The sequence below is a fragment of the Calonectris borealis genome, chromosome 1 (genome assembly GCF_964195595.1).
Source record: "Calonectris borealis chromosome 1, bCalBor7.hap1.2, whole genome shotgun sequence".
Lineage (NCBI taxonomy): Eukaryota > Metazoa > Chordata > Aves > Procellariiformes > Procellariidae > Calonectris > Calonectris borealis.
In genome coordinates, this window is record NC_134312.1 from 39,845,190 (window position 1) to 39,871,538 (window position 26,349).

Here is a 26,349-nt window from a genome sequence, read left to right on the forward strand (position 1 = left end):
ACCTTCTCAAGCACGAGCTATTTGTGTGTCATCATTGAGAGCTCTCACAGTGAAACTGCAAGTTGTTCTTAGTGTTGACTTGACACTAAACATACTGTGAAAAGGTCTGTAATCCTCTTAAAGCCTCCCTCAGTAGTTGTGGCTGAAATAAAGAAATGTGCCCATTCCTCACATTTCCGTGTCATCACCAGGGCTTACTTCCCTTTTCCTTGTGACAGTCTCTTTGTATAGTCTTTATTTTGTCATCATTCAGGCATTTATATAAGGGATTCCTCTTTTTCGTCATCATCTAGCCAGTGTATTTTCCAGCAAGCTCCAAGAGGATGGTTGCACCTTCTCCTGCTCCACATCCTCCTTTCAGAACTGCTTGGAGATGGGTAATATGTTAGCTGTTTTAAGAGAGAAGCGTTGCCGTCATACTGTGATGGTCAGACAGCACTTCAAAGTCAAGTAGCTCTTTTCCCACTTTTATCTTCAAATTAGAACATGTGTATACCATCTTGACCATTGTCTGTCTTCATTGAGGATCTTTATTTCAGTTAGCGTGTTGATCTAACAGCTTGCCGTGATTTTGTCACTGTGAAGTTTCTGTTTTGTTTATTTACAGAAGGTTCAACAGTAGGGGATTTCAGTAAGAGGTAGTGTACAGTTTGCTTGTGCAGCAGCTGCCCCTCAAAAATACAGAGAGTTGATGTCAGGTGAACATAGAGATCGCAGATGCAAAATACTCTGATCAAGAAGGTTTAATGTTGAGCAGGTCTGTTCGTTTGTATGACTGGTCATCACAGAGGTGATCAGGAGACGTTACTAGATGGCATATACTCTGTAAACCTGCCATCTATTTTTTAACAGACTTCAGAAGGAGACTTTCTGGTTTCTGAATAATGATTCTCTCTGCAAACTTCCCTAAACACAGCTGACAATTATCCGCATGTGTGACTATGATTTGTGATAAACTTTCTTCAAACAGCATTATGAGTGGACAGGCAGTCCTTACAAAAGGTTTGCTATTTAACATTCCTGCACTATTTAATCCAAAGAATTCTGCGCTTCTTCATTACAACCCTGTATTTCTCCGTGGCATCCTGGTTTTCTTCTGTTTTACCTTTGCCACTGCACTGTACAAATTTTCCAGGAGTCACAAGTGTCGTCTGCTACATAGCCTCGAGCTACTTCTCTTTCAAACTGTCTGATGATTCTGCAACAAACAAAGCATCAGCATTTTCACTCCTGTTTCTGTTCCCGTTGTACAGTCTCATTCCTACAGTGGAACATTTAAAGTTTTCTTGTGCAGTGCATCCATTATCTCCTCTCCTGGGGACAAGGTTTTTTGTTTCCTTTGATGTCAGTTGCTCCTAATTGTGGATTTGGGGGTATTACAAACTGTATTTGAGGATTATTCAACATAATTCTTTTTTGCCACCCTGTAAATTCCTAACCCTTGAGTGCATTGTATCATAAGGGTAGGGGGCGTTATAGTGATTATTTTCTGGTACCATGGAGGAGAGGGGAATGATGACCCATTAACAATTTAAATGCTTTGATCTGCAACTGCAGACTCAGACTGTTAATGTTAGTAGCCATAATTCTAGTTCTACAGATTGAGAATTGATTTCTCTCTTTGATCTTCGGTATTCCTGACTTCCACATCTCAAGAGTTTAGGGAAAATTTATTTGCGGGGATTCAAGGTATGTGCTAATACATGGACATAAACCTTGGAACAGAAACCTTTGGTTCTTCAACTTTATAGATCTGTATGAAACTGATACATGGAAAACCAAATCTACCTATTGATAGGAAGCCTTCTAGGGTCCCTGTATCTCTTTGCAATGACCTTGCTCCCTTGTAATTTGAGGGTGTCAGAGATCTGACAAGATACACTCTTGCAGTCTTCAGGATGAGTCTGATGGAGACCCTGGACATGCTCTTTATTTTGTGGTTGTATATGCTGTTGTAGGCATCTTTGATACCTCTGATTCCACCAGTCCTCAAGTCCAAAAGGAAATGTTAATGATCTCGATGCTGACTGAAGCTATCGTGGTATCAAGAACTGCTGCTGGGGACTATACAGGCACTTCTGTCTCCAAATTTGCAAACAAAACTTTGGGACTATGTGTCATTCCCTCTTTGCAGTGGTTGACGCAGCTCCTGATTTGGCTGCCATTGTGCTGATGCAACCAATGTTTTTAGATGACTTTCCAGGCTGTTTGTGGTTGATAAGAGGACCCAAGCAGCTACTCTCTAGGTGCAAATTCTGTGGTCTTTGGGCTGTATGAATGTCTGTTGTGGTGGAGCTCCCTGTTGTCATAGGATGTGGCATTTCTCATCTTGCAAAGCAGTGTCTCCATTTTTAACATGGGTCAGATATTCCTGGGAACACTAGCCACTGCACTGATGTGCAGGAGTATCTGGAACAGATGTAGTGCTTGGTAGAGCAGACTTGTTGCCCTTTGCTTTAAGGATTTGGAGACTAATTTCCAAGAAAGAGCGGCTGGATATTTATTGCTATTTATGTTCATGGTGTGCGCATACCAATGAACTCTTAAGTAACTGCAGGTGTGTCACACATTCAGTGCATATATACACTTGCATTCAGCCTGGCTTCAGACTTCTATCTGGAATGCTGGTGCACTTGAGGAAGAACTGAAATGACAATAGATACACTTTGTCTTTACGTTTATGCATGCCCTACTTGGATAACTAGGGCTTGAGTATGCTCCAGACTTGGTTAACAGGGTGTTTGTGTAACCCTAGTGTAACTAGATGTGTAGATAAGTTCCATTATTGATAATTAACCTCCTTATTTCTAAGTGTTGTTGGGCCTAAGACTTGTTTTTTCTTTTATAATTGGCATTTGTGGGTTTGGTACAAGCCTTCTGATGGAAGGAAAATTAAGATGGACAGGAGCAAGTTACTTCTTCATCAGGTTGGTTTGTCTGTTTCTTGTGTGACTGAGCAGGATTTCATAAATACTTCAATCTCTGTTATAAGATTTCCTTTGGAGCTCCTTGATAGAGCATAGTGGCCTTAAATACTACTCCTTTTCAGAATAGGCTCTCTGTCTTTCAGTTACTGCACTAAATCGAAGCTCCATGAAGCCATCAGATATGTCTGCCATCCTCGGAACAGGAGGAAAATCTCCTCTGATTCTGCCAACTCCTGGACTTTTCGGCAATCTGTCAATGGTAAGATGGTTAGAGCACCTTTTCCTCTTTTGTTCCTGTGAAACTTATAAGAAACTACAAATTTGCCATGTTTCGGTGTTGTTTGCACCAAGGACAAACTGTGGGTGGTACAAGCTTGCTATTCCTACTATTGCTGCTTGCTACTAGTATTATTTATTACTGTGGTGTTCTTTGCGATGATGCAGTGAGGAATAATAGAGGGGTTTAAGGACTTGCTAAATACACCATGTGTGTTAAGCTAGTGCTTATAACATCAGCTTGTGACTACAAAAATCTTGACTTTGCTTGTTTACAAATACTTCAAAGACAATTGTTCTATGTCAGCAAGTTAAACCTTCAGAATTTTTCTTATTTTATCAGTCTCCAGTATTAGGCTTCACTTGGATGTTAAAGTTTGGACTTCAAAGAACAAGATTTTCTGATGACTTTTCAGATGACGTTAATTACCTTCTACTGTAATGTCTTTGGAAAAACACTGATTAGAAAAGTTATCAGTAGGGAAGTCTGAAATATTTTATCTTTTTATTTTTAAATTAACTCAAAACAAGTTAAGATGTCTTTCTGTATGTGCATTTTAACTCATTCTCCCTTCTGGTTGTTTCTATAGTTTGTTACAGCCCATTTGTTTCTTTAAATTATCAGGTTCTGGGGCCTAGTTGATCAGCATGTATACAGCTCTTAGCAGTGGCACTTTTCCTCTGATTCAGAGCCTCTTGTCATTCTCTAACTAGTGTTTTGTGAGTGGAGTACATTTTAGGTTAGCATTTAGTGCTCCGACTTGAATCCAGTTTAGATTCAAGGGGGAAACTTGGGACTAGACAAAGGCTTTCACAGGATGGAAAAAGGACTTAAAATTATGTCTTGTGGAAATTTACCTGCTGGTAGATAAGAACACTCATCAATCCTTTTTGTATTTCCCACAGAGACCTGATGGTTTTACTGGAAGCGAGTTTCTTGTTATTTTTACTCTGCAGTCAGAGTGCTATAGCATTCTGTTCTGGTTGGCTAGAGGGCAATAAAGGCAGAGAGAGATCAGGCAAGAGGAATATTGTGGGTAGAAACTGGGGCATAAAAGGAAGGATAACAGGTATATGTCCACAGTTTTTGGATATGCTTAAGAGACTGCTAGAGCAATGTCATCTGGTTTCCTGTTCGTATTTGTTGGGGTGGGACCATTTTAAGAGTCTGGAAAAAGAATCAACCAGTGGCACATCTGTAGGTCTTTGCATAGCATTAATTGCTGCTGAGAAAGCAACTGCTGTCACGGAAACAGCTATAGGAAGCTGTCCTGTCAGTGCAGTATATGTACAGTCTGTCTTCTGTTTTGGCCATTTTGCTGTTCCGATGTCAGATATGTTATCAAATACCTCCCCTGAAATACCGCCCAAAAAGTATAGATATGTCTTTATTTTTCCCTTTAATATCCCTCAAAAAGTATAGATATGTCTTTATTTTTCCCTTAAATATTCTGATACTTGCTAGTATTTTAAACATGTGTTGCTTCATTCGATCAAATGGTTTTGAGCAGTTCACCAAGAAGGTTGAAAGACTGTGGTAAATGGTTCTGATTCAAATTTTAGTTGTTTTGCTTAACTTTTCACAGCTACTTTATAACTTGGTCAATGTTATTCTGTTATTTTTTACTTTGAACAACAAAATACTAAGTAAACATTTAGCATAATGGAATATGAAAGTTTAGATTTATTTGTTTTAAGATGAAAAGTGATACATGGTGTAGACGTACTTATTAGGTTAGCTTCTACTTTAGTTATTTCCTGAAAAAAAACATTGAGAATTTCCTTTTTCCAGGTTAAAATTTATCTTTTCAGAATTGTTTGTTAAAGGCATAGTTGCACCTTATCTGAAGGCAGTTATTTCATGATTAATTTTTAGAATTGCTCTGTTTATACCATTTATATAGAATGAAAAAACTTGGAGCTAGGCTTATAATAGTCTGAGATTGCTATTTATTTTCCTTATGTTCTTTTTATGCTTTTAGTTGGATGAAAGTAGCTGGACAATGGCACTCTCACCTCAGCAGACAGGAATGTTTGCAAATCTAGACATGTCCAATATGACAGAAGATATCACTATGAGCGCTGTACTGTTGCGTGAGGATGATCCTGGGGAAGCTGGTGAGATAATCTGAAGTTTTCATAATAAATGACCACATTTTTTATTTATGGGATATAAATATATATATGTTCTTTTTTTCTGTATTATTTTGCTGAGATATTTCTTTGTCAAAAACAGTCTAGTTTAAAAAGTTCAGAAAGTTATCTCTTCCAGTTATTGGAGTTTTGAGAGTTTGTGTCTTCTGTGGAACCTGATGGCACAAATGGGATGCTCTGGTGATGTGAGACGCAAACTGGAGATTAGTTTTGTGGAGATACGCAAATGAGTTTCTTGTTAAAACTCTCTCAGATGACATATTTACAGCAAAAGTTTTATAATTATTTGACTTGCCTCATAGCTTCTGTGTGTCTTACTATCTTAGCTGGTAAGTTTGTCTGACTTTATGGGATATAAATAGTTCATATCATCGTTGTCCTCATTTAGATTTACGAAAGATGAGATGCCTTGTCATCAGAAGGATTTTTTTGTAGCATGTTGAGTTTTTTTCACCAAGTTGTGTCTGACTAACATGGGTGTTTCTTCTTAAATCTGTTCTAGCTACTATGAGCATGTACTCGGATTTTCTGCATTCCTTCCTGAAGCATACATCAACTACCATTTTCGATCTTGTGGATGAGTATGAAACTATTTGTAACAGTCAGGTAAGTAGTTTGCTTGGTTTTTTTATTTACTTTATTTTACAGTCCCTTCCCTAAGAATTATTGCAATTTTTCTTTAAGCTGAGAAGTCATAGTGCTTAATATAGATAATTTAAATCTTCCAGCTGGTTGCAGTCTTATGAGTCACTGAACACTAGTGTTGAATAGCACCTCTCTTTCCTCATACACTACTTTGGCACAGGAATACCCATTGTGTAGCTTGCTGACCACTAAAAATGTCATCTGGCTGCCTTTCCACTGCAAGTGTCAAGTGACAATAAACATGAGCAGATGTATAGATTTGTTGTTAATGATAATGAGCTGGATTAAAAAGTATTTATTTCTCTCGGGTATAAATAAATAAAATCATTGTGTTATGATGCCTTAAGAGTTTTCTGCTACATTACTAACAAGCTGGCAGTAGAGGGCTCAACGTTAGATTTAAGGTGTCTCTGCTTTTAGACACAGTTTTTTATTTGATTGGCTGTTGCTGACAGTTTGGGATCAGCAGGGATTGACAGTTTGAAAGGAAGAAATTATGATGCTTCTGTCAATAAGTGTTGATCACAAAAGAGGGAGTTGGGCAGGTAATTTTTTTTAAGAGACTTCATACCTGTGTCTGTTAAGAAAATGTGTTCTTGGTAGAAGGTTACTAGCCCTGTTTTGTGCAAATTTGTTGTTGGGGCTGAGTTGGAGAACACTGAGATCTTTAATGAGGCGTGTACCACAATTGTGTTCCCAAGTGGGAAGCACACAAGAGAAGGAAAATAAATATGAACTTGATTATTTTGTGAGATGGTGGAACTTCCAAGGTCTCTCCCATTTCTCCTGTCTGAGAATATGGATACCATCTACAGTATCTTGGAATATAGAGTGGTTGGTTTAAGCCATCTGGAATTGTGGGGAGTTGATTGTGTGTTGCCAAGGACCTACAAAAGTAGAGTGAAGGATGTTGCTCCGAGGATTGGCTTGGATGTTACTAACAGGGCTTGGGATGGGGGTGGAGGGACAGCTCTGAGCTCTCATGCTGCCTTTTAGCTGTACCCTGAGATCAGTCCAGTGGCTCCTAGCAGCCATGAACTCTTTTCGTGTTTTCTGGGAGATAATAGAAGGGAACAGAAGATCATGCTCCTCTCATGCATCATTATGGTACACTTCATTCTTTCCTCCAGTACACTTCATTCTTTCCTCCAAATCTGTTGCTCACCTCCCACTTGAAAACTGCTGAATATATTGATGCCTGACAAATTGGGTACTCCTAAAATGTAAGAGGCCATTCTTAGAAATAGTAGGAGCTCTGCAACTAGCCATTGATGGAGAAAACTTTATTGTCTAAGTTTTCTTCATAATAAATAAAGGAAAAGATAACAGAATTTCTTTTTGGTGATACTGTAAATTATATGGTAAACAACAGTTTGGGTTTCCTCATTTACCAGAGCTAGAAAGAAAAGGGTATCTTTCAGGCATTGATAAATACTATCACAAACACCAGTAGGGCTGACTTTATGTTGGATATTGATGTATATGGAAACAAAGTTGGGGGTTTTGGGGCTTGGTTTTTCCCCCCCTCCCCCCAGTGGTTGCCTTCTCTCCCTCCCAGTCTTTTGGTGCTTTTTAATTGATCAACATAAGCTGTTTTTATCCTGGGTCTGTACAGTGCCTTGCAGAACAAAGCTACTGTCTTGGTTTATGCTGTCTAGGCTGTGTTAATATTATTTTTATTAATAATTAAAGGAATTTATGGTGTGGAGTATCATCTACCTATTTTGAAGAGACGGTAATCAAACTTGGTTGTTAAGAGCATTCAGGATACTGAAAAGATTGCTGTAATGGCTTAGAAAAAAAATACAGTGATAGGCAATATTAACCATGTATAAATTTGTTTACCCCAGGTGAATATACTAGGGAAAATAGTTTATCGGGCAACTCCTGGACAGCAAAAGTTTTCAAAAACTGCCAGTGTCCTGTGGCTTCTCAAGCAGGAGATGGTAACTTGGAGATTGTTGTCCTCGCTTTATAGGTAATTCCTTTGAAAAGCACATTATGTTTTTGCACTGAGCTGACTTTCCTGGATATATTTTTTGTGAGTTTATGTGTGGAGTGAGGCAATTAAGTACCTATTAATAATGTGTTTATGGAAATAGGTGCTGATATATATGTCTATTTATTATCTATTTACAGAAATGAAAGTTGTACATGGGCCTATTCTTATTACTTTTGCAAATTCTAGTATTTTTTGAAAAACCTTTTTTAAAGGTATTTTTAAGCGCTTTTATGCATTCTGCTGAATTTTCTCAGCTTTATTTTAATCATTAAGGTTTTGCACTTTTATTTCTAGAGACAGAATACAGTCTGCACTGGAAGATGAAACTGCATTTGATATCACAGTAAGCTTGGACTTTTTGGGGTTTTTTTAAGTGATATAATAAGCTAAATACAAGCTAAATGCTTGTATTTTATTTTTACAATCTCAATATTGCAGCCACTCAAAATTCAAAGGTGAAAGAATGTAAACAAAAATGAGACTGATTTGATTTTTATCAAGACAAATGTTAAATTATTTCATATATTGTGAAAAGTGAATTGAAATATTCAGTTCTAAATAGAAAATGCTAGTGAAAAAAAAATTATAAGCTATACTTTATGTTTTATTTCCTTAAGTATTCCACATACACTTGAAAAATCCACTAGAAATAACTATTTATTTCTTTTAAAAAGTTGCATCAGTAGCGGTAATGTTCCCATAGGTCAGAGATAATTTTGCTTTGCCTAAAAGAAGAACATGTGGCCTCAAGCTGTCTAGCTTTTGCAATTCTGATTCCAATTTATCTCAAGAGAAATCCAAGTTTTTTAGCATTCTTGTTTCAGCTGTAGTCTTCTTGTCTGTGTCAATACAGCGCTTCCAGCCTTTGCTGCCAGAATATGCTTAGGAAGACAAAACACCAAGTAAAGTGACTCTGCCTTTGTAGAATTTATGATCGTAGTTGCTTTTTTCTCAGTCATAAAATAGCTTCCTCTAGCATTCCCACTGCTAAGTTGTCACTATTAAATTAAACACTGTTGTGCCAAAACCCAATCTCCTTCTACCTGTGTATTTTAGGAAAATGCATCTTCTCTTCTCTTTTTGTTGCAAGTCTAATGCAAGCTAAATTAATGCAGGAGGGCAGATAGAAAGATCAGGGTTCTGGGGTTGGGTTTTTTAGTTGGGTTTTTTTTTTCCCACTTGTTCATGTTAAGTGTGCGTATAGTCTTGGAAAACATCGTCTTTTTTATGTGTACAGTAATAAATGGGATTTAGGATAGTATGAGTGCAGTCAGTGGAATTAATGGATCTACCATGTAGCATCTTTCTGTGATCATACACTGGTGAATTATATTCTGAATCTCATTTTTACAGTTTTTAGTGTAACTGGATGTAAACGATCATCCAAATAAAACAAATGTATAGTGTCATCTGTTTTTAAAAAAGGGGTAGGGGAGAGGTAGCATACTGAACTTGTAGAAAGTTTATGAGTTAGTATGTGTTGTTTGGTATTTGTGGTTTTGTGGCAAGTTTTCTTTTCTATGAAGTAATAATTAGCTTTTTCTTACGTAGGTTTTAACTGCTAGTGAAAAGACGAATGTAGACAACTTGTTTCAGAAAGATTCACTTGTTCGACAAAGCCAGGTATGACAGAAAGTTTTTAAAACGAGGATGGAAATAGATCAGTAGACAAATGTTTATAACACTAATGCTCTATGCACTTTATTAAGCTGTTTCTAATACTGATTTCTTTATATTCACTGAAGTGTGTTATTCTTTGTATGCGTAAAAATAATGCGCTCTGGTTTCTAAAGATTAGAAATGTTTTTCAGATTAGCTTGGAGAGGATGGAAGGCTGAGAGCTATTCCTATTTGGAGCATCTGTTACTGTTGATGGTGATTAATAAACTGTTAAGTAGCACTGTAGTGACTGCAGCATCTAGTGAGAATAGAGGTCAGGTGCCTAAACAACCTTCATATTGGATACTTAAAATGAAAGTGGAATAGTCTTCAGGATGTGTACGCCTTTGGTTACCATGTAGATAACGACTGGATCCAGAGATGAGAGGAAAGCAGTTAAAATATTATTTGTTACATGTTTGTTTTAAAAATACAATTTAATTTTATTCCAGCTGGTGGTAGATTGGCTAGAGAGCATTGCCAAGGATGAAATTGGGGACTTCTCTGATAATATTGAGTTTTATGCAAAATCTGTATATTGGTGAGTTCAGACTTTCTTTGATTGTGTGCATGCTCCCATCAAGTGTAAGATTCACAGGCACAGACACAGAATCACTCTTAAAAAAAAGTGGATTTTTAGAAGTTGTTCAGTTAATTCACTTCTTTTCTTTAAATTCTTAGATGTAAAAATTGAGATTTCCTACCTACCCACTGAAGTCTGTCTTCTCAAAAGTCAGTTACTGCTTTTGGGAGGCAAGGATAGAAGGAAAACCATCAAAGCAACTTAATTTAATCTTAACCTAGATGCAGATTTGATTTTTCATAATAAGGCACAGTAAGAGATGGTCTCTTGCTGATCAGCCTGTTATTTATGCTGGATAAAACCATTTTTATTACGTGTTTCTCAGGTGGTCACTTCTTTGTCTGGCTTTAATTTTTGCCTATTTAAGTTCTTGTCATCATTTCGTGTCATTGACCGTTCAGCAGAAGCCGTTATTGTCATCTTTGTTATCGATGATGGGTTTTACAGCAGAAAAGACCAAAGCCTACCTTTGATTCTAGATGCCTAGAATAAACCTGCTTTTAATGGCCAGTGAATACAGGCTTTTGGAGTCATGTGTTCATCCTAAGCTGAATTTCTGTCCTAGACTGACTTTATATTGAACGCTAATGGGAAATTTTGCTCGTGCAGAAATCAATTCATAGTTAAATACATGAATGATTGAAATAATGGATACTCTTGAAAGAAATCAAAGATATGTGAATTGCTTCCAACATTGTACTTCTTGTGAAATGTTGCATTTTCACAACAGTAACACAGTCCATTGATCAACCAACCAAACCAAGTGTGTCTCTTTTGTAACCGTATTCCATGTAACAAAAAATATCTTTCAATATTTGTGTCTTGTTAGAAGATGCTTCCTAAAAAAACATTTTTCTCAAAAACATTTCACTGCTTTCAGGGAGAACACACTACACATCCTGAAGCAGCGACAGTTAAGTACATACACTGGAAGTTCTCGAGCTCTGGTAACAGAGTTGGTAAGTATTATTTAAAAATAAGGTTTGGTTTCAAAATGGGTTAGAGAGAGCATATGTGCTATTTTCACAGCTTTCCACCAATTTTTAGATAGTTGTACTATCCAAAAGTAGTTGTACTATCTAAAAATTGCAAAACATTTAAGTTGGAAAAGATGAAAATTACAGTACAGAAATTGTGAGGCAGGACATCTCTGGAGTTCATTTTGGGATATGTGGACTTCCGTTTTCTTCCAGCAGTCACTTCCACACCCCCACCCCCTGTCACAAGTACCTGTGGTCTATTTGGTGAAGTGAACGGCTTTATTAGTACTTTTTACGTCTGAAACAAACTCATGTTCCTAACCAGAAAAGCTTATAAAACTGTTTGGAAGCCCTTGCAGATAAGGGCGTGCTGTCTTTATACAGTAACTAGTAGAATGAAACCAAGTCCTGATGGGATTTCTTGAGAGCTACTATAGTAAAGCTAGTAGGAGGGAAGTCAGGGAAAGAAAGGACTGTCCAGTAGAAGGAGGTAATGAAACTGTCTCAGTGATAGCAAAGCAGTCGTAGAAGATTAATTCAATTGGGGAGTGATCTGAGGTATTGATTGGCTTGAGAAAATCTGTTTGGATTAGATAGAAGCAAGTACAGCTGTTGTGAAAAGCCTTCTCATTTAAAAGGTTGAGGAGGATAAACAGTCTGGTAGGTAGAGAGGCAGAAAGGGAAAGGACGTCTGAAGGTGAGAAAAGCTGGAAGATGAGAAGTTTGGGGCAAAAAAACAAGGTGGTGGAGTAAATAAAGAATTGCAATGGCTCCTTCTGATAAAGACAGTGACAGAAGAGGAATAGAAGAAACAAGAGAGGAAAGATGGGGAAGTATCATGCTAGATATTATGTGGGTTTTACACATTGTTGTGCCAACGTGAAAAAGTGACTCCAAATTATAAAACAGGGCAGGAAATCATTGGAAGAGACAGATAGGCATTGTGTGGATGGATGGTGACTTTTTTTTCCTTGCAGGATCCAGATGCTCCTATAAGACAGAAACTGCCACTTGATGATTTGGATCGAGAAGATGATGCAAGGTTGTTGAAGTATCTCTTCACTCTCATCAGAGCAGGAATGACAGATGAGGTAAGCTGCAGAAAGTTATAGTATCTTCTTGGTTAACTAGTTTAACTTACTTTAAATCTGTATTAAAGCTAATAAAAAAAGTGTCTGTTTAAATTTGGCTTGTAGTGATTTAATTTCCAATTTATTATCAATACAGACAGTGATGGACTGCTAAATTATTATTTTAATAAAATCTTGCATTTAGTTGAGTCATTTTGAGTGTAGAATAGATGTTATGGAGAAAACATTGTATCTTCGGGTTTTTTGGTTGTTTGACAGTAATTTTTTACTGTACTGGCTTGATATTAAATACTGCCAGACAAACACACAGAATGTTTCAAAGAACTTCCTAATTGCATCTCTGATAATCAGTGGATTATCATACAGGCTTCCTCCTAGATATGTTAGAGTGGAACACACTTGCAATTTTAACTAGAGAGAGAAGTTTGATGTATGCTGTCCTTAAAAATAGCATTAAATAAGCAAACTTTACTTGCTCTGCTCCTCTAATGTTCCCTTGGGATCTGAGTGGAGTTGAGGGAGACAGTCAGTGCTATTTTTTTTACCTTGTACAAACCATTGCAGGTTTGTCCCAGGACTGAGAACTGGGGACCAGTGCACCAGCTCCATAAGCTAGTACTGCCATCAGAAGAAATGTAGTTATTTACAGTGTTTACTCTCACTAGTTAAAATAACTTTTCTTTCTTGCTTTCTACCTTTCTTTTTCTTACCTTTACTGTTTGGCAAGGTCTTCAGCAATGAAAACTCTGCTAGACTTTATCTGAGTATTCTAGAAAGCACATTATTATCCTCCATTAACTCTTTCACTGTAAGTCTGCTTGTTCCCCTACCTTAGAGAGAATATATGATATGTATACTTTGCATTAATCCTTAGCTGAGTAACATCCAGGCAATTTCGGTCTGAAAGCTGCTCTGAATAACAACTCCCAGTTGAGAAGTGGCTTTCAGGATTTAATCATGTAAATACTTCTATTGTGGTGTTGTCTAAAAGCCTCAGCTGGAAGCTGATTCCCTTATACTAGGCTCTATCTATATACAATGAAATTCGGTAATGGGGGGAAAAAACAGGACTTGAGATTCTTGTGCCCAAGACCTTAGACTTAGGAATATGGTTACTTGCTAGTATTCTGATCCACTGTGGTGCACATCTATTCATTTTCTGATAGTATGGGCACATGAGCGTGTTGCTTCAGGGCAATATGAATATAAATTTGCAGCATCAGTTGTTTTGCAGTCGCTGCTATGATGTCCCTACTGTCTGATAAGCATTAAGTGGGTTAATCACTACTGAAAGAGTAAGTTAAAATACTTCGAGTTTACTCTGAATTAAGAATGAACTTCTGTTCATTTACTGTACAATAGGTAATACACAGCAGGTAAGCTAGAACAACTTGCTTGTCTATTCTTTAAATTTACTGTTTGTCACCATTCCCAAAATGGCTGAATATCTGTAGCCTTCCACTGTAAAAAGAACAGAATTTGGCTAAACAAACCAACACTGCATATTGCAATTTCTCTCACTGTTCATACTGTTTTGTCAGTCTTGGAACAATACCTGTCAGACTAATTAGATAATCTTTAGCTGACGGGTTTTTGTTTTTTTTTTTTTTTTGTAGGGGTGTAGGATTGGAAGAATTGTAGGCAAGGTTTTTTTGTACAGTTTCTGTTCTACTTTCCATACTATTCAAAATAGCTTTGAATTAAACCTGTTTGTGCTAGTGCATAGACTATTGAATACTATTATGGGAAAGGTGGGATTGCTATTTTTAGAAGTGCGTGAGGGCTAAGTCAAGTGGAAAAGTAGATGACTGCGTGAAGAGATGGATTATACATCTAAGCAACAAGACAACACCTTAAACTAAACTTATCAGAAGGATGCATAACAGCTGTTCAAGCTAGCGAAGACGAGACTGTAGCATATTTCTCACATTGCTATAAATACTGACTGAAAAACTAAAACGTTTAGTGAAAAAAACACTGATGACATTTTATTTACTTTGAAATCTTTCACTTGTTTTGAGTTTAAGATTCTTTGTGCTTATTTTTTGCACAGTAGAATCTCTACACAAATTATCTATTTTAATAATGTTCAAATTCTTGAAGGAGAAGCTAGTGGTTTTCCTACCTTGAAGTCTGTTGCTGAGAAAATCCATTATTTTTCAGGCACAGCGCTTATGCAAACGATGTGGTCAGGCCTGGAGAGCTGCAACTTTGGAAGGATGGAAATTGTATCATGATCCTAACATAAATGGAGGTATCTACTTCAAAGTGCATTTGAGACAGATGTAAAAATAGGGCAGAAGACTTTCTCTTAATATCTGTCTGTGGCAAAGAGAAATAACTCTTTCGTCTTAAGAGCCTTTTTTGTATCTAAAATATTTTACCATGTCTGTTGAACGTGTAAAAACTAATATGAAATTATTTTACTTGAAGGTATGAGTTCACTGAATCCATTTAACATGCTAAAGTCACTTTGTTTTTGAAAATCAAGCATAATCACTAGGAAATAGATGTCTCAGAGTTCCGGAGCTCTCCACCTCCATGTAATATTTCAGTCTGTATTTTCTCGACATAGAATCGTAGAATCATTAAGGTTGGAAAAGACCTCTAAGATCATCGAGTCCAACAGTCAACCCAACACCACCATGCCCACTACACCATGTCCCTAAGCGCCTCATCTACACGTCTTTTAAATACTTCCAGGGATGGTGACTCAACCACTTCCCTGGGCAGCCTGTTCCAAGGCCTGACCACTCTTTCAGTAAAGAAATTTCTCCTAATGTCCAATCTAAACCTCCCTTGGCACAACTTGAGGCCATTTCCTCTCATCCTATCGCTTCTTACTTGGGAGAAGAGACCAACACCCACCTCGCTACAACCTCCTTTCAGGTAGTTGTAGAACACGATGAGGTCTCCCCTCAGCCTCCTCTTCTCCAGGCTAAACAGTCCCAGTTCCCTCAGCCGCTCCTCATAAGACTTGTGCTCCAGGCCCTTCACCAGCTTCGTTGCCCTTCTCTGGGCACGCTCCAGCACCTCCATGTCCTTCTTGTAGTGAGGGGCCCAAAACTGAACACAGTATTCGAGGTGCGGCCTCACCAGTGTCACGTACAGGGGCACGATCACATCCCTACTCCTGCTGGACATCTGACTTGTGCCACCTAGCAAACATTTTATTGCTTACAGACTCAAAGTTGGACTCTATATCCAGCTTCAGAAAGGTATAGTAGGACTAGAGTTCAGCAAATGTAAATGCAGAAAAAAGAGATGCTTTTAAAATATTTGAAAATTGTTAAATTACCTTTCTCCTTGGTGCTGGGGTTCCTTGCACAGGGTCCTATTTATAACACACTACCTTTCTTCTCTTTATGCTCAGGACACTGCAGGATTTAGCAAAGAATTTAAGAACGTGTCTAAGTATTGTGCATAGCTGGGTCTGGGAGGCACAATGCTTTCCTACTTTTCAAATCCTGATAGCCTGTTACTTTTATCTGCATGCTTCACCAGCGTCCTAGCCTTGTTTTGAGTGTACCTACTTAGCCTGCTGTTATATGGGTTTTAATTCCATGATGCGTGCCCTCATGCAGACGCATGCAGAATAGCAGCACTGAAGCAGTGACGTTTTTTAGAAGTTTGTATTTCTTAAGGAGAAAACGAATTTTTATATCTTAATTTTGTGTTTTTCAAGTGTAAACATTGTAGATATGTTATGGTCAAAAACATCATTTTTTTCAAAGCTAGATAGCAGCTAAGCTTTCAAAATACTATGACTTTAAGGCGTGCATTTACCAAACTTCCCAGAAAAGCCACCTTGAAGTCCAGTCAAAAGCATCAAAATGCTTTGGGAAGAGTTCCAAAGGGATTGAAATTGGGTTAATAACAGAAAACAGGCTTTACCTTGTAACTGGTTTCTTCTTTTTTTTAATTGCACCTTTTTCTTTTTTTTTTTTTAAATTATCCTTTGCATGTAGGAAAAGAGCTGGAGCCTGTTCAAGGGAATCCATACAGGTGCATTTGGAAAATAAGCTGTTGGCGTATGGCTGAAGAGGTAACATAATGCTGATTTGCTTGTTATTAATATATAAATTTGAACTTTTCTGAACTCTGTAACATGATTGTAAGTAAACCTACCCCCTCTGTGTTTGCTGCTTATAGGATTTGTAATTAGTGTTTCTAAGAGGACTTCTGAAATAACATATTTATGTCTTGTAGTGAGAAATCTACATAATCAACACCAATTTTTCAGGCTTAGGAAAAGACTTTTTTTTATTTGGTTGAAAGTGAAACTGCTGACACTTACTTTGACTTTCATCTTGACTTAATTGAATGGGAAAGGAAAAACGTTGCTTTCTTTCCAGGTCAATAAAAATTGTTCAGGTAAATTACAAGGGGATACCAGTGAAGAAGTCGTCACTTGCTATTCTTATTTTGGCTCCTCATGTGTCCTGTGATTTTCCAGCTTTTCTTGGAAACCGTTAGATGGAACACTTTGTAATGGATTAATCGCTAGTAAAATGTAAAGTGACTAGAAAACTTATATGCTTTGTAATTAAAAGTTATATTTTTTTTACTGTTTATTTTAGGAGCAGTTTAATAGGTATGAGAGAGCAATCTATGCAGCGCTGAGTGGAAACCTCAAACAGGTATGTCAAACCTCCTAGTTAAGTGGTGTTTGGTAGTTGTGCATTTTTGTTCTCGTATGTGACAGTGATATCATTGCAGAAATACTGCAATTACTGGTTATTGTACTTCTAAAGATCTAGTAAACAGGACAATAGCAAACATTGCTGCTTTAGTAGACATGTTCTTTGTAGGATTGATGTGCCTTAATTAAATATACGATAGACTTTTCTTAGTATTATTGCTGCTGACTTTCAGTACAAACAGTTCTAATGTTGTTTTAATTCTTTTCTAGTTTAGTATTATTTAAGAGCTTATATAGTCACTTTCCTGCTCATGCACAGTATTGTTATAGACCAGTTGGTATATCCAAAGATTATTCTGTACCCGAATTTCATTATCAATAGGTTTTATACTCTGTATGATGCTCACTCTTATCTTTAAGTATTTCTCTCTTTTTATTAGTTTTAATCCTCTAGATGTTTTTATGTTCTCCCACTCCTAACTAGTAATTGTTAATTTTTTTTTTTATTTTTAAGAACAATGAGGAACATTGCAGACTGTCATAAAATTTTCCTTGCTGTTATAGTAATCAGTGGTAAGCTCCTACTTGAGGAGTTTGATTTCCCACCCCTGCCCGCCCATCTTGGTATGATGTAGTGGAAATAAAGATAATTCAGAAATAAAAAGAGGGGGAATAGGGAATGTTTTCAGGTTTTATTCATTGAAATTTAAAATTAGTTCTTTTATGGGGGAAAAAAGGCATTGTAAAATTATACAGACTTATAGAACAGAAGATACTTACTGTCTTGTGACAGAGCAAAGAGATGTTTAATGAAATGAAATTTCAGTAATTTCAGTAAAATTCAGTAATTTTAAAATTACTGTAAGAGAGAAGTATTTCATGAAATGCAGTGTTTTCTCTGGAACTTGTCCCAGGGTTTCACTGCACTGTGACTTGTGCAACCATGACCTAAACCAGTAAGGCAAAATGATCCTGCTGAAAATGATCAGGCAGAAAAGTGGATAGTCTTCATCTGGATTGGTTTTCTGAGGTGGTACACAAGAGGGGGGAATGGTGTCAGAGGACGCTGCCTCTGGAAAGATGATAGGACAGTTTCTATTGACTACCTTTGATATAAAATAATCAAGGAACTAGAGCATTATTCAGTGAAAGGTTTTTTTGTATCCTGCTTTGATGAAGGAAGGGCTGCTGTTCAAGATGGTTATTAATCTGCTTTGATGCCCGGAAATCTGATCCTAAATTACAGTTGCTCGGTTCAGATTCTGATAGTTCTCCATCTCTTGATAATTTTTGCTCTGTTTTTTCAATATGTAGCTTCTTCCAGTTTGCGATACCTGGGAAGATACTGTTTGGGCGTATTTCAGGGTCATGGTGGACACTCTTGTTGAGCAGGAAATACGAACCTCAGTAATAACTGCAGAGGAGATGGAAGAGCTCCCTAGAGATTATTTAGAAACAAAGTAAGTTTTAAGTAAAATTATGGTTCTACACTCAACAAAGGATCCTGTATGATCTGTTTGGAATATTCAAGGTAACGTTTTTTGCCTTTTCTCTCCTACTTTGAAGCTGGACTTCAGAAAAAGTTTTTGAAGAACTTCAGGCAACAGACAAAAAGGTACATATTAATTACAGTGTTTCTCCTCACTGTTTACCATTTTTAAGTATTCGCAAGGTTATACTTTTACTACAATATTTAATGAAATGCTCAAATATGCACAGTGACTGATTTATTGTAGGTTTTCTACATCTATAATATGTAATTTCTCCATTCAAATAGATTTTTCTATATGGTGCCACCTTTTAATGATGAAAAAGATACAGGTTTTGTCTTGCCCCATATCTGCCAAACTAGCTGGGTGTGCTAAAGAAATAGCTGACTTTCAAGTGTTGTCAGACGTACAAAGCAGACAGAGTAAATCACCTATTTAACACTTTGATAAAATGTGAAAGATTGATTATGTGCCGTTTTCTTCATAGCAGGCTTCAGTTTTCTTTGTAGGAGGTTTGTGTGCATATTTCAAAACAGGCCTTTCAAAATTTAAAAGCATATTTGCTTAAACAGACTGTGTTTCTTTGTTACTTTTAACACCCCATATACTTATTTCATTTAAGATGGAATATATAACTTATGTGTTAATTTTGTAACGATTAAATTGAAACTACACTTACCTTTATTTGATGGAATGGACATACAGCACTTATCATATTGCTAAGACAAAGACATGTTGAAAGACAGCTTACAGATTGATGCAGATGCTTAGAGATACACCCAGCTGCCTTTGCCTTTTGTCCTGGTTTCGGCTGGGATAGAGTTAAATTTCTTCCTAGTGCTGTGTTTTGGATTTAGTATGAGAAGACTGTTGATAACACACTGATGTTTTCAATTGTTGCTAAGTACCCCGCTAGTCAAGGACATTCAGCTTAAAAAAACAAAACAAAACAAAACAGGCACTGGGGGGGAGCAAAGCCAGGACAGCTGGCCCAGCTGGCCAATGGGGTATTCCATACCATGTGACATCATACTCAGTATATGAATGGTAGGCGTGATCCAGGAAGTACCAATTGCTACTTGGTTATTGGTCAGCGTGGGTGGTAAGCAATTGCATTGTGCATCATTCATTTTGTATATTTTATCATTATCATCATTATTTTCCCTTTTTCTGTTCTATTAAACTGTCTGTATCTCAACCCATGAGTTTTTCTCACTTTTACCCTTCCGATTCTCTCCCCGTCCCACTGGAAAGGTGGGGGGAGTGAGTGAGCGGCTGCGTGGTATTGGCTGTCTGCCAGGTTAAACCACGATACCTTTCTAGCGGAATCCTCACCATACAGCAACTTTACAGGTGCATTTAAATTGTATCTCATGTATTAATTCCTCTACAAAAAAAAAAAAAAATCTCTCCCTCCTCAAGTAAGTTTCACATGCCTTTTCTGTAAGGATTTATACACATTGTTGCTTCTTCTGTGGCTTTGTAGAATCTATTCTCTGTAACATCTGTAACATCGTTATTTATTCTCCTCTTCAGAGCAAAAAACCCCTAGTCTTGGATCTCTTCCATGAAACTATTGACTCCACAGATCTATATTCTGGTTCTTTCTTTCAGTTTGTCAATATTCTTGTAACTTGACATTGAGATAGCAAGTGCCTTTTCTCCTGCTCTTTATGCAGAATACCTTTTGAAATAGGAAAGCTTTTTTCCCTAAGGAACCTTTGCTTTATTTATGTTTGCTTTCTTTATACATTATGCTATAAGATTTTATTCAAAGTTTAAATTTTCTTTTTCTCTCCCCAGAGGGTTATAGAGGAGAATCAAGAACACTATCACGTGATTCAGAAATTCATTATACTGGGAGATGTGGATGGTGAGCTTTTTTCTAAGTGATTTTTAAATGTCAACTGCCTACATTATTTCTAGTGACCTTTCCAGAAACTTGTATGTGAATGGATTTTAGAAGCACGCAGTAGGCAAACTCCACCTAACAGCTAAGCTGCTTCTTTAATCAAGAACTGTAGGGACTTTCTGCAGTTTGACATACAAGGTAGTTTTCAGAGAAGTCTTGAAATCATGTAAATGTGTCAGAATATATGTGAGACTATTGCTATAACTTTTTCCGCAAAATGACAAAATACATACAGCAGATATTTAAGCCAAACAGCTAAATCTTTCCAAAACTCTTGCTGTTCTGTTTTGTTGGGCTTTTGAGGCTAAATTACATTTGTTGAATAAATGCACAATTTTGAAATATTTCTTAAGTGTTTTTTCCCCGTGATATGGCTAATATCGACGTTTCCTTGGTGGCTATAGGTTTGATGGAAGAATTCAGTCGATGGCTTTCCAAAGACAGAAGTGTGCTCCCAGGACACCTCCTTCGTTTCATGACGCATCTTATTCTGTTTTTCCGCACTTTGGGTCTGCAGACTAAGGTAAGTTCACTTGTATTTGATTTGTTGTCATAGCAATAGCTAGCCTTTGAAGTAGAAATGCTTGTGTGTAAATATATAAACTACATACAATGATGGTAAATTACTACCAGGCTGATGAGGAGCTGCATGCTTAAATAGTGTATTTGTTGATCTTAGAACCTAAATACAACAGTCGAAATTAGAAAAGAGCATCCTCCTCCCCTCCAGTTCAGCTTGAAAATTATCTTTTGAGGATGATGGATTCTATTCATAAGCCCTTTACAGAGAAGAACCTGACTCAAACTTCAATATTGGGTTTATTCATAGCAGCCAAGGTGCTTTGAATATAACCTGATCTTATACACAGTCCTTGGAATTGCTGTAAGCTTGTAAATGTTTTTGCTTGAAGTAATTGGTACTAGCTGAAACTTCCATCTATATATATGAAATATATATCAAATATATACTAACTATAGCCTACTAGCTACGTAGCCTATTTATGCTAAATATGCAGGTGGGTCACATAACTGCAGTTACTCTTTTCTGAGGCAATCACAAGTAATTAGAAGTTCTCCTTTTCTACTGCTTTAAAATTTAGAAGTGCTTATGTATCAAATAAGTTTCTGGATGTAACCTGTTTTGGCAAAAGACAAATGTGTGTTTTCATTAGATGATTTAAATACAGCTCTGAGTTATTATGTTTTTTCATGCCTCTAATCATTGCTTCATTCCCTTGTTGAAATTTATTTTGAAGTCAGTTAACATTTAGCTAATTAAGAGGAACTTGTATGTGTGTGTATACATATACATTTTTTAGCCAGACTCAAAATTTGATAGAGTAGGTCTTCAAGCTAAGAATGGTAGAACTAGTCATTAGCATATGTTTAACAGAGGAGACAAAAAATGTGTAATTTCCTACATAAATTCCATTGTGGGATTGTGAGGAACTGTTGATTACTGCCTCTACAGTTTTGGACTAGGTGAATTTACTGGAAGATTACTCGATAAACCCTCAGTAGACCTCAGAGGGAAGAGGCAGTTGTACAAGCTTTTATGATGTTCCTTATTTGATGTTTGAGTACAATTCATATAGGTATATGCTTAGATGAAGATCTCTAATTTCATTTACGCATATAAAACTAAAATGGTAGTTCTTCACAGTAACAAACACTTGAGTCTTAGCTAAAGCAGTCTCAGGTGCTCGGACTATGGTTGTTTAGTATAGACTATTACAGATGAGCCAGGTGATATTTATACCCTGTACATAGGAACATTAGAATTTGCCATAATACAACAGTGCATGTAGCACACTGCAATAGTCATCTGTTTGCCTGACACTTTATTTATTAATAAAAAAAAATGGTAAAATGGAAATATTTTAAAAGTTAACTTTCCAGTTAGACCAAAAGCTATATTATCCAGTTGCTGAAAAAGAAAATCCTTGGAACACTAAATCTTTGAATCAGAAGACATATTTTTTTAATCACTCTCCGAGAGAAACAGTTCTTCCAGCTAAGCCTGTTTGAATGTGTAGATTACTGAAGCAGGGATAAGCAAATAACCTTGTGTCTGTGTAACAGTGGTAGCCTGTGAAGTATCTTTTTTTTTTTCTTTTCCCCCACACACATTATCTGATTTAAAATTTAATTTATATTTGTTTGCAATAAGGAGGAAGTTTCTGTTGAAGTCCTGAAGACCTACATTCAGGTAAGCTTTCAAAAATACAGTTTGCTTTCTTGGATGTAATTTAGATGTGAAGGAGGAGGAAAGGAGACTTAAGGTTGCAGGGTGGAAAGAGCTATGACGCAGTTAATGCTCTCTTCTCAAGAGATACATGGAAGCTTGCCTAATATGCAGAGTTTCTGTCAGCAGTGCTTAAGTAAGAGACAGTTTTATTGATCCTTGTTTAGAAGCTGAGAAGTAGAATCTTCCTATATCAGAACAAAATAATCAGAAATTTGTTACACATTTACGTTTTTACATAAAACATGTTTTTACATAAGTGTAAATGCACTTATGTGCGTACACACAGGAATATAGTATGTTTTTCTAAATATTTGCTTCTTATTCTGCAGCGGATGATATCTGAGAAGCACACAGATTTAATAGCATTTTATGTTAGTCACTTGCCCCCAGAGCTAGCTGTTGCTCAGTATGCTTTATTTCTCGAAGATGTGACTGAATGTGATCAACGCCACCACTGCCTTGAACTAGCAAAAGATGCAGGTGAGATATGCTGATGTTTGAATTATCATTTTATATCCTGGGTTATTTTGTCTTTCAGTAGTTTTTAATGCAATGATATTGTTTCCTTCCTGTGTCTCTTCATGTTTCAACTAAATGAAATTAATTTGCTGATCACTTCTTCAAGTAGGAATATTGTGGTTTTTAACTAACCTGGAATTGCAATTCTTTTTCTGAATTAAACTAAATATCACCTTTGCTTCTGGATTATGTCCAAACACAGCAGGAAGTAAATGCCAGCTGCCTGTCTCAAATATATGCTCTGAAGCTTGACATGATCGTATTATTTCAGAAGACTAATTATAAAAATATATACCTGTTTGTGGATTTAGGAAGGTTTTGAGTATCTTAAGTTTTTTGTCCTATTTATAGAGCTCTTTCTTAGCCATGGTGGGTTGCTTGCATTAATTGTAAACTTCCTTTCAGGCCTATACATCAAACTAAAAGCAACTACATGAAGCAGTCCACTGTCCATTGTTTGACAAGGCCTTTGTGCCACTCAAAATTCACAAAGAAGTAGATTTACTACAGAATTAAGTATCTAACTTTTCTTCAATCATTTTTTAGTCATTTTCTTTTAAAAACTTGGCTAAGATTTCAAAAATAAAACGTCCTGCTTCAGCATCTGTAAAAGAAGTATTCTGAGCTTTTCGTGGTACATTCCTGTCAAACCATAGTCTTGCCGTCAGAATTGTAGGAATCAGTGGTCTTAGCAAATATATCTATATGCTGGTCCCCAGCACAGACTGAAAAACTTGTTAGTTGTCTTATTCTTATGTTTGATATTCTCTGTTATCTCAAATATCTTTCTTCTAAAATACCTGCAACAAATTATGTATCTCAAAAGCTTATAATTTAGTCTTGACAATGTGAGTGTGAACAGACTGATAAGAATTACTAGTAGTAAGGAACAAGATCAACAGCTGGAGTCTGAAATTCATTTTGTGGCAAGTTTGAATTCATGACCGCTGTTACATGGTTCTCTTTTAACCGAGGTCTGGATGTTGCAACCATAACAAAAACTGTTGTTGAAAACATCCGCAAGAAGGATGCTGGTGAATTCAGTCACCATGACTATGTGTTAGATACAGGCACAACGGAGGTGAGTATACCTTGTAGGGCAGATATTCCCTATCAATCAACTATAGTGTCTTTTACCATATATGATCCATACTTCTCTTTCAACGATGGTGGAAATTGCCTTGAAAAAGCCTGTGAGGGAAATGCGCTTTCCATGCCATCAAGTGAGGAGTTGAATTGCATGAATTCATAACTTCATAACTGTTTCTACATCTCGTTGATCTTCTGGGCTGTGGTATATGTTGCTCAGCAGCATGTCTGTACGCAAACAATAAGTGAAGATAATGCCCATGAAATGACTATTACAAAATATGTTGTAGCTGAGAGTAGGATATTATTGTAGCTTCTAAGAATTATGAGGATTAACACTTTGGATCTCACATGTACCTTATTACATGCTCAAGTGACATATTCTAGCTATGACAGACATTGCCTTTACTGACAGTTTCCTTGTCATCGCTATTGAGTGTTGGTTTGGTCCAACTCAGTACTTCAGTGGCAGTGAGGTACTGTTAATAGCTTGCTTTCAAAATACTGTTTAGAAAGCAACTGAGAGTTTGCAAACTTGTGGCAATTTTTTTGCTCTTCAGTACAAAGTTTAAACTCTCTAAGCCAAATAGGTAGTTTATCTAATGCAAGAGTTGGAAAACTGTAGTTGCAGGCTGATTGCACCCCTGAAGATTGTAGCGAGGGCTCCATAAACCATGTTTGTACAGTGTGTTCATATCAAAGTTTGAGGAAGATGCATGGTAATCCATACAAATTTTTGAGAGCTGGTGCTCATCCGTTAGTCTGAATATCTTGGAAATACTTAGAAATGGATTTTTGAATGATTCTAGATTGCAGATTGTTTTCTAAGCTTTTGATAATAAAGTTGTGAATAAAGCGATCCTTGTTAGTATGTCATAATGCTAGATCTCTAGAAACTTGTGTATTTAGTTGAGCAGATTTAATGTGTCTAACATCAGCTGTATGCTTGAAATGTTAGTGAATCTATGTGTTGGTTTTTACAGGCGGACCAGCTGAAAATAGATGTAATTGACTGGCTCGTATTTGATCCTGCACAGAGGGCAGAAGCACTTAAGCAAAGCAATGCAATCATGAGGAAGTTCTTGGGTACTAAACTTCACAAATATTGTAGACTTTTAAAATGTTGTTTTTGTTCTCATTGGCTCTTGGCACTACATTTGATATAACTTTGAATCTAGTCTATTAAAAAGCATGCGTTTGTCAGTTTATAAAAATGAAGAATGGAAATTGCAAAGTTGTTGATACTCAGTTCACATTCTCATAGCATCCAAGAAACATGAAGCTGCAAAAGATGTGTTTGTGAAGATTCCCCAAGACTCTATAGCAGAAATATATAACCAATGGGAAGAACAGGGAATGGATACTCCACTTCCAGCTGAAGATGACAATGCTATAAGGGAACATTTATGTATTCGGGCATATTTGGTGAGTTTCGAATATGCTGTATTCCAAGTTACTACATAGAAATTGCCTTGGTGGTGAAACTTTAAGCTTTGTCCATTTGATTTAACTTCTGATTCCTGGATGCACTATAGCTGAGTTTACAAAATAGTGAGGTTCTTTTTATACTTAAAAGTAACTTTTGGCTTTTGTGCATTTAATAACATTCTTGTAATTATATAAATGAGTCAAAAATGTCAAAACACTGTTTCCAATGCAATCCAGGAAGCCCACGAAACCTTCAATGAATGGTTTAAACACATAAACTCGGCTCCACAGAAGCCTTCTTTGTTACCACAAGCAAGTTTCACTGAAAAAGTGGCCCATGAACATAAAGAAAAGAAGTATGAGGTAGGTAAAGTTCAAGTTGTTATTTACTATAAACATTTATGTTCTTGCTTAGGAGGCAGTCTTAGTTTAGTGAAACAGAGTAGAAGTCTGCTAATTCATATTGCTTAAGAACTCTATTATAAATTATTCTATTTTTATGTTGAAAAGAAGGAGTATGAGATAGAATAGTAATGCCACTGCACAATAAATTCTCATGCTTGATTCTTATATGACTCAGCTTTGCATATAATATTGTACATTGTAATAGTAAATATTCATTATAATGTGTTGATTATCAGTGTTATTAATAAATCTGAGTACTTGATTTTGCTATTAACTCTTCCCTGGACAGAAGGCTGTCT

At 36.7% G+C, this 26,349-nt stretch overlaps 1 protein-coding gene across 1 annotated transcript in view; it reads left to right on the forward strand.

The window, feature by feature from the left end:
* The window catches only part of NUP107 (nucleoporin 107), a 32,729-nt gene that overhangs the window by 4,102 nt on the left and 2,278 nt on the right, over positions 1-26,349 (forward strand). The window contains exons 4-25 of the mRNA XM_075149427.1: positions 3,071-3,186; positions 5,186-5,321; positions 5,860-5,963; positions 7,853-7,980; positions 8,299-8,347; positions 9,556-9,627; positions 10,116-10,204; positions 11,127-11,205; positions 12,204-12,317; positions 14,481-14,571; positions 16,286-16,362; positions 16,898-16,957; positions 18,274-18,419; positions 18,526-18,574; positions 20,253-20,322; positions 20,766-20,884; positions 22,532-22,570; positions 22,939-23,089; positions 24,103-24,209; positions 25,201-25,303; positions 25,482-25,642; positions 25,883-26,008. Of these exons, the coding sequence (XP_075005528.1) occupies positions 3,071-3,186; positions 5,186-5,321; positions 5,860-5,963; positions 7,853-7,980; positions 8,299-8,347; positions 9,556-9,627; positions 10,116-10,204; positions 11,127-11,205; positions 12,204-12,317; positions 14,481-14,571; positions 16,286-16,362; positions 16,898-16,957; positions 18,274-18,419; positions 18,526-18,574; positions 20,253-20,322; positions 20,766-20,884; positions 22,532-22,570; positions 22,939-23,089; positions 24,103-24,209; positions 25,201-25,303; positions 25,482-25,642; positions 25,883-26,008 (2,186 nt within the window). The remainder of the gene's footprint in view (positions 1-3,070; positions 3,187-5,185; positions 5,322-5,859; positions 5,964-7,852; positions 7,981-8,298; positions 8,348-9,555; positions 9,628-10,115; positions 10,205-11,126; positions 11,206-12,203; positions 12,318-14,480; positions 14,572-16,285; positions 16,363-16,897; positions 16,958-18,273; positions 18,420-18,525; positions 18,575-20,252; positions 20,323-20,765; positions 20,885-22,531; positions 22,571-22,938; positions 23,090-24,102; positions 24,210-25,200; positions 25,304-25,481; positions 25,643-25,882; positions 26,009-26,349) is intronic.